Source organism: Eptatretus burgeri, chromosome 5 (assembly GCF_056783735.1).
Source record: "Eptatretus burgeri isolate ZD-2024b chromosome 5, Ebu_testis_v1, whole genome shotgun sequence".
Taxonomy (NCBI): Eukaryota; Metazoa; Chordata; class Myxini; order Myxiniformes; family Myxinidae; genus Eptatretus; species Eptatretus burgeri.
The window spans coordinates 40,035,165-40,056,452 of record NC_140965.1 but is presented as its reverse complement, the minus strand read 5'-3'; the positions used below and the strand labels follow the sequence as shown (position 1 = coordinate 40,056,452).

General features: G+C 42.5%; 1 protein-coding gene across 1 annotated transcript in view; it reads right to left on the bottom strand.

The window, feature by feature from the left end:
- The window catches only part of LOC147026288 (prosaposin-like), a 75,902-nt gene that overhangs the window by 26,726 nt on the left and 27,888 nt on the right, over positions 1-21,288 (bottom strand). Inside the window, exons 5-7 of the mRNA XM_085881554.1 lie at positions 13,996-14,130; positions 8,323-8,466; positions 7,857-7,913 (exon numbers count right to left, since the gene is read on the bottom strand). Of these exons, the coding sequence (XP_085737680.1) occupies positions 7,857-7,913; positions 8,323-8,466; positions 13,996-14,130 (336 nt within the window). The remainder of the gene's footprint in view (positions 1-7,856; positions 7,914-8,322; positions 8,467-13,995; positions 14,131-21,288) is intronic.

Below are 21,288 nucleotides of genomic sequence, written 5' to 3'. Positions count from 1 at the left end.
ATAGGATTCCTGGGCAAGGGGTGGAAGACCCCCTTGACCCGGGGCACAGGATGGAAACTAGTTAGGGGGAAGGTTTAGCTTAGCTAGACCGACTTCATGGGGCAGGGGTAAGTCCTCATGGAGTCCGTGGAATGGATTAGTTAGAGGGATTGTAGCCAGATTTAGGTGGGGAAATTGATTAAAGAGATTAGGAGACAGTGACAGACCTGTGAATGTGTAGAGGGGACGTAGTTTAGCTACGTAGTGTTAAAAGGAACGTGCTACTAGTTTAAGGGACGACGTGGGAGCACGAGTTAGTTAGGGGATGTAGTTCGGAGGATGGCAGAGTTCAGCGGTGTGTGTGTTGAAGAGTTGGTGAGTTGTGAGGTGAGTACTTGGTGAGTGAGTGAGGCCAGCGGGTCTGTGTGAGTGGAGCGAATGGGGAATGCATGGTGCGATGAGTGATTGGGGGGAGGAGTGACTCCCGCCCAAGGGACCCCCGGGGTCAGAGTAAAGTGAGTTAGCTGGGTTAGTCAAATTGAAAAATGGAGGTCGTTTTGTTGTTGGTGGGAATGTAGGCTCGAAACCCATTTGGAGGGGTGCAGGAGCCCTGTTGACGGGCTGGGAGCGTGGCTGCAAAAGGTGAGTATCGCTGAGTGGGTACCCCAGGCACCAGGCAAGTCGGCCGCGGTAGGCCATGGGCCCATGGGGGGCCGGGATAGAGTAGTGGGCACGGGTGCGTCTGCTTGGTGCGCCGTTAGCCGCGTGGGCAGTGTTGTGGGCAAGGGTGACCCTCGGAAATGGGCCTGGGAAGCCAGCCTGCCACGTGTGCATTTCAGGGGAGGTGCCATGGGGGGCACTCCCCGGTGTTAGGGAGCTGGTAGGCTCGGAGGCAGTGTAGTGCCCGGGGGTGCCATAGCGGGAGATTCGGCAGAGGGTCGTGCCTGCCAAAGGGAGCCACGTGTCCCAGCCAGGAGACCGTGTGAGGGCACGGAGAGAAAATTGGGGGGCGAGGCCCGAAATTGTGAGGACACCAACACAGGCGACGGGAATCTGGGTTGTTAGAACCAATAGTTTAAGCGAGAGGCGCTTGTTGAAAGCCCCGGGGTAGGTTAGCAGTTAAATGGATAGGGTAGAATAGGAAGTGTACCCCTCCGCACCATCCATCCCCTCGCTCTCGTTGTGGGCCGCTGGATCCACTTTGGTTATAGATCGCCGAACTCTGGGGAGGCCATTCTGAGGCTTCGTTGGGCCTCGACACAGGACGTAAGCTCTCCCTTATTCCCCTCCGGGAAGGGAACGTAGGGGTTGGGACGAGGCTAGGTGACAGGATAGGTTAGCCGAACAAGGACAGTACAGGGGGTTAGGGGACGATTTATAGTGGGGAAGTAAAAAAAAAAAAAAAAAAAAAAAAAGTTGGGGCTAAATTGGGGTTTGACAAATTAAGGGAGTGGGTATGTACAGTGACAGGCAAAGGCGATAGGTTGGGAGGGAGACAGGTAGGTAGGTCCGAGCCCGCCTTCCGAGTGGCCAGCACCACCGCACTCCCTCCACTAACCTCCACTGAACGGCAAAGGCTGGCCACTTCATCGGCTGGCCGTGTTTTGCTTCAAGGCCTGTGCCGGCCACTTCAGCCGGCTGGCTATTTTTCTTCAAGGCCTGTGCCGGCCAACTTCATCGGCAGCTGTTATTTTGCTGCAAGGTCTGTGCCGGCTGGATCGTCTGCAGCTGCTGTGCTGCAAGGCCTGTGCCATCGGCTGGCCGTGTTTTGCGTCAAGGCCTGTGCCGGCCAGTTCATCTGCTGGCTGTTTTTCTTCAAGGCCTGTGCCGGCCAGTTCGTCTGCCGGCTGTGTTTGCCTGCAGCGGCCTTCTTCTGCGGGCTGTGTTTGCCTGCTCACCTTTGCCATGCCATGCCCACTGCCCACGTTCACCAGCCCCGTTCAATTTTTGCTTTGCCCCCCCCCCCCCTGTTCATTTCCATGTGCGCCAGGATCCGCAAGGCAACAGTTTGCAAGCTGCAAGAACTGCCCTGTTGGCAGCTACAACACGGGCCTGCAGTGGCGGCCCGTGCACCGTGTTTGTGTTCACCCATCCATTCGTTGTGCTCATTGCGTGTGCCACTTGAGCTGGCACGGAGACTACGTTTGTGCGGCCCATGCACCGTTGTGGTTCACTGCGTTCAGTTCAAAAAGGGAAGGCCTTGGACTGCGTGTGAGCAGCCAGCCACGTTCCCTGTCACCTGCATTGTTTTGAGCCAGAGACTGCATGCGAGCAGCCTGGCTCCCTGCTAACTGCTTTTCTTTTGCAGAGTTCATTGATCCTGGGCCATGGTTTAGTGTAAAATTTGTAAGTTAAGGTTAAGATGTACTGTACATATGAGTGCGCCCCCGGCATGTATGTCCTAGCGCCGGCAATTTTATTTAAGTCGTCCGTGTGAGTGAGTTTGTTTTGGTAGTTACGCAGCCCTCAGGTTATTTATTTTGGGGACACGAATACCATGAATGTCGCACTCAGGGATCTGTAGGTAAAATGTACTAGGGGAAAACTACACATGATGGCACACGAAAATTTGACGACTCGGGACGAGTCTGTAAAAAGGGGAGGGGGTAGTGTTGTGGTTACCAAATTCGCAAACCACCATTCAGGTCCCTTAGGTGAGGTATCTCGGTAAGTGCATGTGTAGTTAGGCCCAAACCCGTTGTCTAGTGGGAATAAATGTCATTCATGCGTGCTGCGACTCTTCAGGATAGCCGTTTTTCTTTTACTATCTTTATTTTGGACCAACCGCCATTGTTACCACCACCAACCACAACATCAACCACCCACCGCGGCGCCGCTTCACGTCACACCTCGCAACCGTCGCATCGCCACCGTTCTTGCGCCGCTTGTGGGTACCGGTGTTGGACTCGTGCAGGACGCGCGCCGAACAGCGTGTACAAAATCACGGATTTTGTGCTTCAAAAACGGATCAAAAACGACACACGCCCACTTTTTGCCGTCCAATCGGTGAGCGAGGGGCGATTTGGCCCCGCCTCCAGGGCGTTGGAGGGCGATCGATATATGCAAATTTATGGATCAAAAAGCATTCACGCCCACTTTTTCTCGGGCCAATGGGGAGCGAGGTGAAAGGTCGAAGGCAGGGGGTCAAAGATGAGAGAGCGAAGCCACGGGGCTTATATAAGCGACCGCGTTCGTCAGTAGAGAGAGTTAAGACTTCGCGGGCGGTGGAGTTGGGAAGAAGAAGCAAGAAGGAGTTGGTCGTCGTCGTGTGCGTTGGAGTCGGAGCAAAGGGGACGGAGCTGTGGAGAGGCGGCGAGGGCAGACGAGGGGGTGCTCGCGTCGTGCAGGGAGCTGCACACCAGGGAGGCCGACGGCGCGACCTGGCCGAGGTAGAGACGCTCGTCGCGGGACTCGAGGCAGAGTAGAAATCCTCTATACCCCGAGCATTAGCAACCCCCTCCTGTTTCCCCCCGCGCTGAGATAGTGCGACCAAGGGGGCCCCTTTCCCACCCCCTACCAGACACTGCCCGCGAGGCCCGCGGAGTTGAGGCACCATCGCCGCTCCGCGTCTCATCACCAGACGGGTAGGCCCGACCCGGTCTCGGCCTCAGGCCCGCCTCATCTTTGAGGGTTCTCTTTCCTTTTGTTTTTGAGAATGTGTGTTGTCGGCGCCGTCTGTGAAGTAAAATTGTATAAGTGTTGCCGTGTGCTCGCGTAATCGGTATTAGATCTGCATTGTCGCATTTGCTTTTTGGTGGAATTGCATTGTGTTTCTTTTCCTTTTCTATGTGCTTTTGGTGGAATTGAATATGTGTGCTTCCCGTGTTCCGCGAATAAATGTGCTTTGTGTTGAACTGTTTCCCGCTTCGCTTCGTCATTTCTTTCATTGAATCCTCATCTTGCTTCACGTAAAGGGTTGGTAGTGGGCTGAATACGCCCGATAATTAATCGAACCGTCGAGGCCGACGATAACACCGCTCGGTTATCCCGATAGTACGGAACGGGTCGCTTAAGTGGCCCGTGTCCGAAGTCGACCTGCGGCGAGGTGCGATCGCCCGGTCTACCCTCCGCGTGGGTACTTAGGTAGGTCGAATTTGGCGAGCAACCCTATCCCACGCGGGGGCTGATTGGCTCGATCGCGGTGAGACCGAAAGGTCCACCCGTGACTGGTTCCCGGCGTTAGTCCGAGAGGGTCACGACTGGATTGTCCGTCCGGTGGGCGACGTGCCGCGATTCGAGTTACGTGGCCGTCAGCACGCCGGCGGGCGCGAATCCGCAACAATATAATATTATAGTGGCAGCCTCTACAATTAACTGTGACATATACTCTTTCAGACCCGCCGTCATCCACGGGATTCCTGTGCGGAGCACGGGTATATATATATATATATATATATATATATATATATATACATATATATATATATATATATATATATATATATATTGTTGTGGTTACCAAATTCGCAAACCACCATTCAGGTCCCTTAGGCGAGGTATCTCGGTAAGTGCATGTGTAGTTAGGCCCAAACCCGTTGTCTAGTGGGAATACATGTCATTTATACGTGCTGCGACTCTTCAGGATAGCCGTTTTTCTTTTACTATGTTTATTTTGGACCAACCGCCATGATCACAACCACAACATCAACCACCGACCACAACCACCGCTTCACCACAACCGCCACGACCTTCACGTCACACCTCGCAACCGTAGCATCGCCACCGTTCTTGCCCCGCTGTGGGTACCGGTGTTGGATTCGTGCAGAGCGCGCGTCGAACAGCGTGTACAAAATCACGGATTTTGTGCTTCAAAAACGGATCAAAAACGACATACGCCCACTTTTTGCCGTCCAATCGGTGAGCGAGGGGTGAATTGGCCCCGCCCCCAGGGCGATCGATATATGCAAATTTGTGGATCAAAAAGCCTTCACGCCCACTTTTTCTCGGGCCAATGGGGAGCGAGGTGAAAGGTCGAAGGGAGGGGGTGAAAAGGCGAAGTTACGGGGGGATAAAAGGACGGTGTTCGTCAGTCAGAGGAGGGCCGAAAAGGAGAACGAGAACGAGAACGAGAAGGAGTCGGAACGGAAGGGACGAGTGTGGAAGTCTGGAGCCCGAAGCCTGCAGTGGCTGGAGAAGCTGAAGAGAGTCGGACGAGGGGGTGCTCGCGTCGGTGCCGGGAGCTGCACGCCCGAGGGAGGCCGGCAGCGCGACCTGGCCGAGGTGGAGACGCACACCAGGGATAATAAAGATCCTCTATACCCCGAGCATCAGCAACCCCCTCCTGTTTCCCCCCGCGCTGAGATAGTGCGACCAAGGGGGCCCCGTTCCCACCCCTACCAGACACCGTCCACGAGGCCCGCGGGTTGCGGGGCCATCGCCGCTCCGCGTCTCATCACCAGACGGGTAGGCGCGACCCGGTCTCGGCCTCAGGCCCGCCTCATTCTTGAGGTATTTCTTTTCCTTGGTTTTGGGTATGTGTTGTCGGCGCCGTCTGTGAAGTAGAATTGTATAAGTGTTGCCGTGTGCTCGGTAGTCGGTATTAGCTCTGCACTGTGTTTTCACTTTTATATTTGCTTTTTGTGTAAATGGAATTGTGTTTTCTTTTTTTTGTGTGCTTTTGGTGGAATTGTATTTGTGTGCTTCCCGTGTGCCGCGAATAAATGTGCTTTATTGTTGAACTGTTCTCCCGCTTCGCTTCGTCTTTTCCTCCATTGAATCCCCATCTTGCTTCACGTAAAGGGTTGGTAGTGGGCTGAATACGCCCGATAATTAATCGAACGGTCGAGGTCGACGATAACACCGCTCGGTTATTCTGATAGTACGGAACGGGTCGCTTAAGTGGCCCGTGTCTGAAGTCGACCTGCGGCGAGGTGCGATCGCCCGGTCTACCCTCCGCGTGGGTACTTAGGTAGGTCGAATTTGGCGAGCAACCCTATCCCACGCGGGGGCTGATTGGCTCGATCGCGGTGAGACCGAAAGGTCCACCCGTGACTGGTTCCCGGCGTTAGTCCGAGAGGGTCACGACTGGATTGTCCGTCCGGTGGGCGACGTGCCGCGATTCGAGTTACGTGGCCGTCAGCACGCCGGCGGGCGCGAAATCCGCAACAATATATATATATATATATATGTATATATATATATATATATATATATGTATATATGTATATATGTATATATGTATATATGTATATATGTATATATGTATATATGTATATATGTATATATGTATATATGTATATATGTATATATGTATATATGTATATATGTATATATGTATATATGTATATATGTATATATGTATATATGTATATATGTATATATGTATATATGTATATATGTATATATGTATATATGTATATATGTATATATATATATATATATATATATATATATATATATATATATATATATATATATATATATATATATATATATATATATATATCTTCTTCTTTCGGCTGCTCCCGTTAAGGGTCGCCACAGCAGATCATCCGTATGATCCGCATAGTGATTTGGCACATGTTTTACGCCGGATGCCCTTCCTGACGCAACCCTGGTCGCCTCTTACGATACAGGGATATGGTACACCTATTTTAACCAGGGTATACACCCGCCCAGTACACTGGTACTCACTTCGCCGACCTCGGAAGGATGACAGGCTGAGTCAACCCCCTGTTGTATTAATTCAGTGGCCCAACGGGGCATGAACTCAGGACCTTTTGGATCCCAAGCCGCTGCCCTAACCACTGCACCAACACCAGGCATATATATATGTATATATATTTTTTTATACAGATGTTTGGTACTGCAGAACTTTAATATGGATACAAACAAGCACGACATAATAGTGACCGAAGCTTTTCATGCTGCACTCCTCAGGGTTAAAAAAAAAAAAATAAAAAATAAAAAAATAAAAAAATCGCAGCAAGTGAAGGAAGCGAAGGCATGTGCTTTATACACGTCTCAATAAGGTAGACGCTGATTGGTTCAGCCGTAATGACGTCACGGTTAATCCGAACGCCCATTGGTCGGCTCATCTTCACCTCAAGCACCCATTGGCTGAAGCAGAGTTCGTCGATGATTGACGTTTGCAAGCACATCCTTGAAAGAGGGGGGAGGGGTTTCCCCGAAGGTCCATTCACCATTATATATATATATATATATATATATATATATATATATATATATACATACATATACATACATACATATATATATATATATATATATATATATATATATATATATATATATATATATATACACATATATATATATATATCTATACATACATATATATATATATACATATAAAGTATGAAAGCAACTTCCACGACCAAGCTCGACTTCAAATCTCAAGAGAAGGCTTATTAATTTGCCTAAATCTCTTGGAAAAGTTTGCAGAAAATATTTGAGTATTTTCACTTCCTTTTGAACAACCAACCTCGATTTGGGCTGGCTGGATGACCTGGAGGTATGCACACTCACCTCCATACCGTCTCGTCGAGGTTCAAATCCCGATCCAGATATAAAATGCAATCCCGGTGTTTCACAGGCAGGGTGATTCATCAATGTGGGTGCCGTACCTCAGATGGACGACAAAATGGGCGCCTTGTCTGCCAACATTAGTTGGTGAATCGCAGTGTCTTTCGTGAAGAGGTGAGCTATCACTGGCACCCTGAACAAATTACAAATTCCTGCCCTGACTTCCTGAATCGCAACCCGGCCAGGACTGTGGCCTCGTAACTGTTTCGGCAGCACCAGCACTCTGCATTGGACACGTTTGATAATGATGGAGCCTTGATTTGCCAATTTTTGACACAATGATTAATACAATTGGCAGTTTACTGACACCACAACACAACCTGAAAACTCACCATGGAGAGGATAAACTGCACTGCCGCTGGAGTAAATTTGTTGATGTAGGCCTTGCACTGAAAATGTGAATGACAGACTATATTAAGGCAAGAACAAAAGCAAGCAATCGATTTTTGTACGAGCTGAAGAAGCAAGTAAAGCTATCCCACATCTAGAATGCAAAAGCAAATGTTTGATGTCAGTGATAGTTTAACAAAATGGTTTTAGTTGTCACCAAAAATGTGTTCAATGGGGAACAAATCACATTTTAAATGAGAATGAACTTTGAAACAGTCTCAGATCTTACATCATGTTCTCTGTGGGTCATGACAACTTAGGGAATGCAATTCTTAATACAACACAAAATAAATGAGAAATAAAAATATGAAGATATCAAATGTTATTTCCTGAAACATGATCTGAACGAGAGCAGCTTTTTTGTTTTTAACTCTTTAACATCATACCAAGATCACGAGCAAAACACACCTGATCTGAAAGGCCAGGTGGGAAGAAGTCACAGTTCTTGAGGATAGCATTCTTGAGAGCATCACCAAAGGAACTATTATCCTTGATCTCTTTCTGAAGGTCAGTCAAAAATTTATCACAATCCTGACAAACTGAGTTGGGAACCTGCAAAAAACAGAACAGAACAAAAAAAAAAAAACAAGAGTTTATAAAATTGATGAAAAACAAATGCACTCAACAACCTATATTGCTCACTGAAAAACATTTAATAGCACAGTAATACCCCTGTTTACGTCATTTCACAAATAAGTCATCAATTTATTAATACCACTTCTCGATATTCGTCATTTTAAAAGCCATACCTTATATTTGAGCGTTTTCAGAGCTTACAAGAATGATAAAGACGCCAGAATACATTGCTAAAGTACCAAATTGGGAGAAAGCAAAATCGCTGAAAAGAATGACTGTACTTTGCTTCACACATGAATAAATATACTTAGATTGGCTAAGAGGCAGCGTAAAGCGTTACCTCCTTAGAAGTGAAATTACATGTTAATCGTCAAAATGAATGCTGATATTAATGGAATGCCAGGTTACCAAGTTCATCTCTGATTGAGAAATATGCCCACATTCATTGAAGGAGGAGAAGAATACGTCGCACCACCTTCTACCGCTTCTGGAAGAGGTTTATTTTAATTTTAATATGTATGGTAAATAATTTCATTTATGCGTATTTGTACTTGAATCTGTCATTTATATATAATTTAAATAAACAATAACAACAAAAAGGCAGTATCATGGGCAAAAAGCGAAATATAATACCTGAAGCAGCGACATGAGGATTGCATCCCCCTTTACTCCATTAATCCTTATGAGAAAAACCGTTTTGATTTTCGTCATTTTGATATTCATCGCACCTTTCAGGAATGCATCCCCACCAAACTGGGTTCTGACAGTACAATTATTATAATCATACGATAGAATCATATTTTAGGTAGTAGGTTGTAGACAGCAACCGCTCAGCACAATACTACCATTATGACTTCGGAGTGTTAAAGTGGTACCTGGAACCATCTTACACTCTCCACTTCAGGATTGCTGGTCTTACTTTTTGTCTCGCTCAAACTCGAGCTACCGGGCTAGCTTTAATATCCCTCTCTTGTAAACAAACATCACACACTTTACATTCTCCCTTTTATTTTTCTTTATTTAAGGCCAGGCCTTGATTATTTAGTCCATGACTGGAGCCTTCAACATTAAAAAGAAAAAAAGAAAGAAGATAATTTGAGAAGTGCGTTTGTGGGTTTGACTTCTATGTATCCCTAAACTGCAGGATGGAATGAGTTTAAAACTGGTGGTTGTACTTGGTGTGCATGGGAAGGTTTTAAGTGGTTTAAAAAAAGAATTTAAAAAAAAATCATAGCCCCAGGAGTTCAGGGTGGGGGGAGGACCCTCAATTATCTATATGTAAATGTCTATTGTCTTACACCACCTGGTGGAAACTGGAATTACAAGTCACACCAGTGAAATCATAAACGTGGAGGAAATCAACTGATCCTTGTAAAAAAAAGTTCTTTGCTAGTTAAATAAAATAGAAAACCATGAAGAAAAAAAAAAAAATCTACCTTTTTCCCTGACAAACAGGGTTATTGATAACACTGGGCAACAAAAATAACTTTTTGTCTGCTACCAAGGGAAATGCAGGTGTTCTTGGCTAAATCCTGGCCACCAATTTCAAATCTGTAATCAGAATTTAGCCAGCACATCAGATTTTTTTAAATATGGAGGTGTGTGGATGATACCCAGCATGCTGCAATTAGATATTTTGTTATTGCAGATCGCCACATTGTACATCTAATATCAGTGCTTGGTAATTAATTTCACATCATATTTAGATAACAATGATTGATATCCATGTGTAATGTGTACTATACAAATAAGTTCATAAAACATTAGAACATGGTAATCTGAGGAAGGGTGTAAACTTGATCGGGAAATCTGCCTCATCGTGAGTGATTCAGAAACAACACTTCAAGTTTACACTCTTCCTTTCAATACAGTCAGTGTAGGCACTGTTCAGAAGTGTGCGAGACACTTGTTCTTGTGCATGGAATTGGTCTCCAGTTGTAGAAACCAACAGTAATAACCCATCATGTTCGAGTTGAACGGCCTTGATACCTCATTTACATGACCGAAATGTCTTCGTGGAACCTTTCATCATGCTCATAGCTTACCTCACCCAGATTAGGTGGGAAGAAATCAAGATGAGAATGCAAGAAGTGCATTTTAAGAGACATCCGACAGCCCATTCGCTGATAGGCCTTGAGCACGTTGTCCACTAATTCCACATAATGTTCAGCTCTATGGTTCCCAAGACAGTTCTGCACAACCAACGCAAATGCTTCCCATGCTGCAAACTCAAGTGGGTTGTTTATTTTTGAACTTGAGATCACACATCAGTTCTCAGATCTGGGACCCAACAAAAATGCCTGTCTTGAGTTTAGCATCAATTTTCTCTGTGCCAAACCTCTATCTGAGTTGGAAGCCATTACCGTTGTGATCCCATGCCTTTACAAAGTTTTTCATCAGGCCAAGTTTGATGTGAAGAAGTGGAAGGTAGACTTTTTGTGTCTACCAATGACTTATGATGCACATTGTTCCTGCCTTTAATTTAAAGTGCATTATAAAGCTCTTTATGAGAAATAATATTCGACAACACTTGTATTGCTATAATTGAAACCAAAATCACACAAAAAAGAATTTATGATCACTCAAAATCACCCAACAGGGCAAGCTACGGTAATTGGACCATATGTATAAGTCAAAAATCCTGACTTCAGATTCAGCAAACTTTATTTCGTCTAGAACATATGTTTCCACCCCAATAGCAAAATCCTTGTTGTCCAGTGTAATCACGATGAAATGATATTCGAGGTTTATGAAAATCACTCTGACATATGTTAGGAAAGCCAAAAACAGCATTTGAAAAGGCAGGATTTTTAAGGGTTCCAATTCCATCCATGACCAGATGCAACCTTTTCTGCTCTGAGAAACTTCAAAAGCTGAGGATATCTGTTCCACAAGTGGAAGTTTTTCTTAATTCTTAACAATAATGCATTTAAACATCTCATTAAAAACACCTTCACATTTTTTGCCAAAAATGCAAAATGCCAAGCCACATCTCTTATAGCACTGTATGGTACAAGCCTTACCAATTTATTCAGATTGGTGTAGCATGTCATACCTCAAACAAGTCTGTTATATAACTTTCTACATTAAGAAACATCTGCTGAGAAAAGCTGCATTAAGGTCGCTGGTGTGCCAATATAAAATAAACTGGTGATGTTCCCATCCAGGTGGCAGAAATCCTTTGGTATGGTGGTGGAGGCAAAAGTAATATCATTTTAGGCAATGTGCATAATCTTGACCTGTTGAATACGAGTCAAGATTATGCAAAACAATTCCATCCAAAATCTCAAAATTAGAACTAGAATGGCATTCGGTAAAAAGCGGACCTCAACAAGGCTGCACAGTTTACGTTTTGTGTCCCACCGATAGGCTGGATCTGGATCCAGATCTTTACCAAAACATAATCAATATGTCCTCATCACAAACCCAACCTGTCCACCAAGTTTCGTCCGAAGGCGTCCATAACTTTGAGAGATACAGTAAGTCCTCGCATTTCGCAAGGGTTGCGTTCCTGGAAAACCTTATGATAAGCGAAACTGTGTTAAACAAAACATATTTTCCCATAGAAACCAATGCGTTAAAGGGGGGATGTGTTTTTGGCTCGGAATTTTTTGGATATAAACACAAATAAACAAAACACACTCCTCGAGTCGTGGAGACTTACCCCGAGGCTGGAGGAACAGAGTTGATTGCGGTGGACAAGTCACACTTGCGGAGTGGCAGAATCGTCCCCCTCTTCACTTGACACTGTGTTGTCACTTTCTTCACCAGCAGGAACGGTCTCTTGGCAGCTGGTTGAAGGAGCATCCTGGATGGTGGATGGAGTTGGTGCTGCATCTTTTGGCTTGAAAAATGCATGGAGAGTGGGCTGGATGGCTTTCTTTTTCTTTGCTGCATAACGTTCCTTGTAGCAACAAAGGGCATCATAAACAACACAGCTAAAATCAGTGCTCCTTTCAAGATTTGGATCTTGCTCGATAACAAATTCTGTGGCACTTTCAAACGAGCTGAGGATTTGGCTGAGGTTTTTCATGGTGAGATGCTCGGGTGAAGGTGTCACAGCATCTTCTTCTTCCTCAAGAGCCCACTGCTGTTCCAACTCCATAAGATCTTCAATGCTTAAGGGTTCTGCATGAGACTCCAGTAAGTCATCCATGTCCTCTTCGTCAACCTCTTCAAACCAATCTCCTGCACCAGGTCTACAATTTGACTTGTAATAAACGGAACATCAGCAAACCCCGTGAAATTGTGGACACACTCGGGCCACACTTTCTTTCACACAGCGTTCATTGTGGAGGCACTCGCCTCGGCCCATGAATCCTCAATGTTTTCCAAAGCCATTTTTATGTTGTATGTTCACCAAAACTCCTTGATTGATAGCTTGTCCTTATCAGTTTTTTTGATAAGCTGCAGCATGGTATGCTTAACATAATAGGCTTTAAAAGCAGCAATAACTCCCTGATCCATAGGCTGTAAAAGTGAGGTAGTATTTGGTGGTAAAAATACGACCTGCACGTTTTCACACCAGTCTTCCATTTGCCGAGGATGGGCAGGAGCATTGTCTACAAGCAGCAAAGATTTTTGTCAATGTTGTTCTCCTTGGAGATACTTCTCAACATGATTGGAGAAGCAATTGATCACGTAATCGTGGGTCAATGCCCTAACAAACTACGCGCTTTTTCTTGTATCACAGCAAGAGATAAAGGCATGCGACGTTTAGTTTGATCTTCTATCCACACATAATAAACGCTTCATGTTGTGCATGGCACCATCTCTCATTCTCGTTAGTGTCGTTGCACTCGAACTGGTCGCAATCTGTGATATTTTCTTTATCTTTGCCGAACTTTGAACGATCGAATGTACAGTCGATGCAGCGATTGCTGCGCGCGGCCGATTTCCGTTGTCCCTTCACCTCGTTCATGTCTTTTAATTATATCCAATTTCACCTTCAATGTGACAGCCTTTCGTTGTCGCTTGAAACGAGGTGTGCTCGGCTAAAGACTTGCGGGTCGCTTGGGATTCATACTGGAAGGTATGCAGGCGAGCGTGAAGAGAATACGTACAGTACAGCATACAGTACATGCGCAGTAAAGTGAAAGTATGCTTATGCGCATCCTGTGTGATTGTTGTTTTTTGCAGGCAGTTTGAAACTTTTTTTGCGTTTTTCCTTGCAATGACATTACGATAGGCATAAAATGTTTGCGATAATTGAAAAATTGGTCATTAAAACTAAATTACGAAAAATCGAAACTACGATATGCGAACTTCTGGTGAGCGAGGACTTACTGTACTGTATCGTGCTCACAGACAAACAGGGCTGAAAATATAACCTCCATCCACCTTTGGTGGCAGAAGTAATAAACTACCGATAAAATACCAATATATTCTAAAAAGGGGAGGGGGCATGAAAGGGTGACGAAAACCAAAATAATATCTTAAGTTTATGTTAATGTGAAATTGTGTGATGTCATGGAATAAATAAAATGAATATGACCGTCCCCTCACCTGCAGAGGTGCTCCACGAATAAGGATTGGTATGATGTTGGTGAGAAGAGGGCTGCTCTTGTAAACATCTGATGGAGTAAGAGACTCTTGGAGGGACATGCACAAGCCCAGAGAACGGCATATTGTACTCGGTTTCTTTGGTGTGTGGGGGTAAGAGGGGTTGGGGAGAAAAAAAAAAAAAAAAAAAAATCAGAGCTTCATTTTAAGCTTGGATAAATGTATGGAAAATATCGAAAAAAAACAAAAAAAACAGAACAGACAAGCCGGGAGGCGGACATGGGTAGTCGACTACCCAATATAACCTGACACGAAGGGCCCGTTTGATGGGGAATGACCTGAGGATTAAGCACAAGAAAATTCACGATTCCAGCTTCAAGGGTTAATGCTGCAGATTGTTTTTTCTATAAAATACCCCCACATTAAGAGGTTTTTCGGCCGTTGCTAGGCAACGGAGGGGTCCATAGCAACGGTTCTCTCACACATAACTAGGACATACCATGAACCTACCATACCAGTTTCATGTATATCTGACTCAGTCTCTGAGATATAACTAACTTCGTTTTTTTATTGTTTTCGACCAGGGTTCATTCAGTCTATCTTCTCCGACAGTTTTCATAGGATCCGGCTGGAAAATTTTGACAATATGGCTGAATGTACTGCCCAGTCGCCCGTGGCCCGATTTTTGAAAAAATAAATTTTTTATGATTTTTCAAAAATTTCAAAGTCCTGTTGCTAGGCAACGGTGGTGTCCATAGCAACGGTTCTCATTTGCACACAAGTAGGTCATGGTATGAACCTACCAACCAAGTTTCATCGAAATCACCATTGTATTAACTAAAATCGCCATTTTAAATACTGATAATAAGGGGAGAACAAATCTCAAAAAAAAATTTACATTTTTTTTTTTTGACCAGATCGACTACCCAATAAGAACAAACACAGGGTTCAACACAAGGCAGACAACAGTAAGCCCTACTATTCATACAAATACTTGCAAAAGAAGAACTACAAACCTCAAGTGGTTGTTTTAAAGAAAAACAGACAAACAAACAAAAAAAAAAAACATGAAGTGTCAGTCATTTTGGAAATGTACCTACATGCTTGGCCTGTCAGTACCCAAAAAGGAAAACCTCTTGCAAAACCAAGAAATTCAGGAGGGCAAAAAAAAGTCAAATGCGTTCGAGAAATACATTCAAATGATACAAAATAAGCAAGAAGCTAATGCAGTTCAAATGCAAACACCGTGCGGACATTCGATTGACATTTCCTCGGTAGAAAAAAATAAAAATAAAAATGGCAGTAGGGTAAGAATACTGATTCCCCTTCAAATTCAAATAAGTCCCCTTCAAATTTTACTTTTGTATTTGCTCTCATATCTGTATTGAATTGAATATACTTTTTCACCCAAGGACTTTGTTTAAATTTTAAAACTCCATGAATTTTAGCTACTCTCAATCCTTCTCTCAAAAACTGTTTTAAGCTTCTCTGATGCAAAACATATCCCTCTTTATCATAGAATGTTGTTAACTTTTCTGTTGATTTGCCTTTAATATTAAAACTTTTATGATAATCACTGAACCATTCTTTCTTTGGGGTTTCTTTCTCACATGCAAAAGGAAGGTCTTTATGCTTATTACGAAGATCACTCGGGTACCTCAAATCAACTTCAAAATAATAACCTTCTTCTTCGTCATTCAATTCCTCTTGAAAAGAAATAACAATATTCATCAAAGTCTTTTCATAATCCTTTTCTTCTACCCACTCGAATTTACCATAAGGCAGAGATTGAGACATTGCCCATCCATACAAATTATTAGCATCAAAATACATCAAATAATTACTATCTTTTTCACTATCATAATTTGGAAGATATTTATTATTTGCTTTAGCATATCTTTTTGAACATACTTGTGATATTCCACCTCTCTTGGACTTCTCAATCATCAAAAGCATATCAACATCACTGATTAAATCTATATCTTGTTTTGTCATTTTCAACATTGCACTCCAAGCTAAACCAGGAGCTGTGAAATAGTGGGCAGGATCTAATCCATAACAATTTTTATTATGACAGAGTGATCTAAAAGCTTCAAACACATCAGCTAACAATAAAACATCTGTTTTTAGATATAAATCATGATATTCTCCAAGGTTCTTTATCTTAAATATTTTCCATATTTCTTGTGCGTGTTTATATTCCTTATCACTTATCTCTTCTTCATAAAGGTTATTATAGAAACTTTCTTTTGAAGGAAGTTGTGTTTCTTTAAATCTCATAAATGAATCCATATAATCATAAGGATAAATTCCCTTACTTGTAAGAATTTTCTCTTTACTTTGAATTTCATTCCTTGTTTGAATTTCCTCTCTCGTGAGAATTCCTTCTTTAATCTGAATTTCCTCTTTAGTGAGAATTTCCTCTTTTGGAAAGAATGAATTAAGATTTGGAAAAGAGTCCGTGGAGCTTAGATTTGATGCGAGGTAGGCTAGTGGTGTTCCCATAAACTTGTAAGAATCTAGAAACCTAATACGAGTTAAAGGTTTTGTGAATATCATTTTTGTAAATGAAATATACTTTTGACTTGTATTTGTTATGGCAGAAATATTCCCTGGTGTTTTTGAAAGTTCATTTACAAATAGATGTGTATCATAGTTGGTGCTGTTGTGAAGAAAGATTGGAATAAAAGAAGGTAATTTATAATTAAGATTACAACAGGAATGAGCGGGACCTCTATATTTACCAGTAAGATGACAATGATCCCTAACTTTAGACTCCTTAATTTCCCCCTCACAAATATGACATTGTTCTTTCTAAATTCTAATTTTTCTTCTTTAGTTAATTTCATCGGTTCATTTGTTTCTTTCATTAATTTAGTGAGTCTTATACAATCCTTTTCTAATCGTTTTACAAACTCTTGTGAAGCTTTTTTTCCACTATAATGTTCAAGTTTGTTATACTTTTCTCCAACAGATGATTTGATATAATAACAGAAACCACAAGGAATACGTTTTTGATATTTATTTGTATATGATTCTTTTGGATTAGGAGAAGCAGTATTTATCTTTTTAAGGATACACTCAAAATCAGCGTACATCACAAATGGGTGCATGATAGATTTATTATAATCTTCAAAAGCAATCTTTTCACCAGGTTTAGGCATTGTAATTACAGCTGATTTATGATTACTACAATATTTTGAATGTTGTTCTAATCGTTCTTTTGTATGAAATGAATTAAGACATCGCTTACAAGGATATATTTTGTTTGCTGTTCTGAATACCTGAGAAGAGATTAATCTTGATAAATTATTGATGTATGTGTAATGTGAATTCTTTCCAACACTAAAATATAAAAGATCAATGTGTGTTTCTTCATTTTTATAGTTGTTTGAAATTTTTAATATTTGAACTTTGTTTGTATCCATTAATCCATATACATTAATTGAAAGATTATTCTTTCTCAAATTTAGGAATATCTGTTAGTGGCATTGGGAATTTAAAATCTTTAATGTCCAAGGTATTCTCATATTTCATATATTGTTTTACCCTTTCTGAATTACATTTTGGTGGATGAAAGTGAGCAAGAACAGACCAGAGAAAACATTTATTATCATTGTTCTTAATATTATCAACTGCCTTCTTTCGTTTTATTTCTTTTGGTAATTCAATAAAAGAAGAAGCTTTAAGAGGGTTTGATTTTAGAATGTGTATATCTAAAAAGATGATTTTTTTAATATTGAATCCACTTCTTACCACTGTATTATCAACATTCTCCTCTTGTCTTGATAGTTCTTCATAAACCCCACTATTCAAAAAATCTTGAAATGATGTTATAAAATGAAGATCTGTTCTCATGTAAGGAGTTTGTTCTTCATCTTGTCTTTTCATATTCATTTTCACTCCCATATGAAACTTTAAAGTTTTCATTTCTTTTAATGTCTTTTTAATAATTTTTTCAACATCGGGTTTCACTATTTCAATTGATTCAACTATTGATGATGGACCGGGTTCTCCAAATTGAAAAATCCTTATTTTTATATGCCCTTTAAATGCCCCATCAGTGTTTTCAATATAATAGTCTCCCTTTACTTTAAACTCATTTTTCTTGTGTTTTTGTGATTGAAGATGTCTATTATAACTTCTCTTCAAAACATCCTTTGAACAGATATCACAATGTTTTCTTTCCAACTCAAGAGGAGATATTTTATGAAATAAATTAAATGTGTGTTTGTTGGTTCAGAGATGTTTTCTATAATGTTTATATTTGTGATTACAAACATCGCAGTATGTTGTATTCACCATATTAATATAATAAATCTTTGCTTAAACTAAAATTTTCTTGATGAAAATTTCGTTTATTTTACAGGTGAATCTGTGCTTAAAACCATTTTATCCTCCAACTTTTTCACTTAATAAATACAATGTTTCAAGACACAAAAGACAAGTTTCAATTAATCTCTTCATTTGTTAAAGATACTGAGAAATATGTCAAGGATGTAAAATTGAACAAAGATAAATATAACAACTATTGAATAAAAACAATTATGGTAAATAATGAGTTCTTCAATTTCCTTCAGTGGAAGGGCTTTGAGTATACCTGGTAGAACATCAATTAAAGTATCTCTAACAAAAGTTTCTCCTCTCCTTCTGGTAATATATTCAAAACTAGAAAAAGCAATGAAACAAGAAAAAGTATCAAAAAACAAAAACCTTATGGATGAAGCTTTAGAAAGAAAAGGTAAGATAAGACCATCTGTAATATGCAAGGAGAAATTTGTATTTTTTTCAACAACTCGAAAGATGTAAATCCTGATGAAATAAAGGATGTTAATATATCAGGTGAAATGACATTTCGTTCAATAGTAGTTAACGATCATTTTAAAATTACCTTTAATATAAAAAATGTTGTCGTTGAATCTGGTAATGAAAAAAAGTATATTGATATCGATGGTAATATTATTAAATATGAGTCAATATACAACTGAAAGTATTGTTGCGGTATTCGTGCCCGCCGGCGTGCTGACGGCCACGTAACTCGAATCGCGGCACGTCGCCCACCGGACGGACAATCCAGTCGTGACCCTCTCGGACTAACGCCGGGAACCAGTCACGGGTGGACCTTTCGGTCTCACCGCGATCGAGCCAATCAGCCCCCGCGTGGGATAGGGTTGCTCGCCAAATTCGAACTACCTAAGTACCCACGCGGAGGGTAGACCGGGCGATCGCACCTCGCCGCAGGTCGACTTCGGACACGGGCCACTTAAGCGACCCGTTCCGTACTATCAGAATAACCGAGCGGTGTTATCGTCGACCTCGACGGTTCGATTAATTATCGGGCGTATTCAGCCCACTACCAACCCTTTACGTGAAGCAAGATGGGGATTCAATGGAGGAAAAGACTAAGCGAAGCGGGAGAACAGTTCAACAATAAAGCACATTTATTCGCGGCACACGGGAAGCACACAAATACAATTCCACCAAAAGCACACAAAAAAAAGAAAACACAATTCCATTTACACAAAAAGCAAATGTAAAAGCGAAAACAATGCAGAGCTAATACCGACTACCCAGCACACGGCAACACTTATACAATTCCACTTCACAGACGGCGCCGACAACACATATCCAAAACCAAGGAAAAGAAATACCCTCAAGGATGAGGCAGGCCTGAGGCCGAGACCGGGTCGGGCCTACCCGTCTGGTGATGAGACGCGGAGCGGCGATGGCCCCGCAACCCGCGGGCCTCGTGGACGGTGTCTGGTAGGGGGTGGGAACGGGGCCCCCTTGGTCGCACTATCTCAGCGCGGGGGGAAACAGGAGGGGGTTGCTGATGCTCGGGGTATAGAGGATCTTTATTATCCCTGGTGTGCGTCTCCACCTCGGCCAGGTCGCGCTGCCGGCCTCCCTCGGGCGTGCAGCTCCCGGCACCGACGCGAGCACCCCCTCGTCTGCCTTCGCCGTTGCCGCCTCTCCGCCTCTGGACTTTCCACCCTGGACTCCTCTTTGGGCTCTCCTCGTTGGACTCTCCGATCGACTCTCCCCTTCGCGACTCTCTTCAGCTTCTCCAGCTACTGCAGGCTTCGGGCTCCAGACTTCCACACCCTCTGACTCTTTCTCGTTCTCTTGACTGACGAACACCGTCCTTTTATCCCCCCCGTAGCTTCGCCTTTGACCCCCTCCCTTCGACCTTTCACCTCGCTCCCCATTGGCCCGAGAAAAAGTGGGCGTGAAGGCTTTTTGATCCACAAATTTGCATATATCGATCGTTCTGGAGGCGGGGCCAAATCGCCCCTCGCTCACCGATTGGACGGCAAAAAGTGGGCGTGTGTCGTTTTTGATCCGTTTTTGAAGCACAAAATCCGTGATTTTGTACACGCTGTTCAACGTGCGCCCTGCACGAGTCCAACACCGGTACCCACAGTGGGGCAAGAACGGTGGCGATGCTACGGTTGCGAGGTGTGACGTGAAGGTCGTGGCGGTTGTGGTGAAGCGGCGTTGTGGTTGGTGGTTGATGTTGTGGTTGTGGTTGTAATCATGGCGGGTGGTCCAAAATAAAGATAGTAAAAGAAAAACGGCTATCCTGAAGAGTCGCAGCTCGCATAAATGACATGTATTCCCACTAGACAACGGGTTTGGGCCTAACTACACATGTACTTACCGAGATACCTCACCTAAGGGACCTGAATGGTGGTTTGCGAATCTGGTAACCACAACAGTATCGATGAATTTCAGTTTAAGTAAAGTTTTACTTTATAAATATGCTAGACTTTCCTGATTCTCCATATGACAAATTTGAGAATTGTCCTGCATGTGAAAGACGGGGATTAAACACAGAGTCAAAAGCCTATAAACAATGTATATTCTGTGATTATCTTCTAATTAATGATAATAAAAAATATAAAAAGGAAAATAATTCTTTTAGATTTACACCAAAAATGAATTACTTTACAAGATTGATTAGAGAAATGAATGTAAAGTATGAGGGTGATAACACACCTTTCCTGACAAGGGAAGAAACTGAACGTATAAGAGAAATGTTCAAAGGATTGTTGTTATATATTATTCATGGATGTAATTTTCAGGGAAATATCAACACAAGATATTGTATAAATAAAATAATGGATTATCTTGAAATTAAACCTGAACTTAGGATAAAATATAGAGTTTCTAAAAAAGCCAATAATAAATTAAATAACCTGTTTTCCAAATATATAAATGAATGATTTTTTTACCCATTTGGGAAAATAAGATAAAATTTAACAACCATAAAAATCTCCCAAATTCATTAAGATG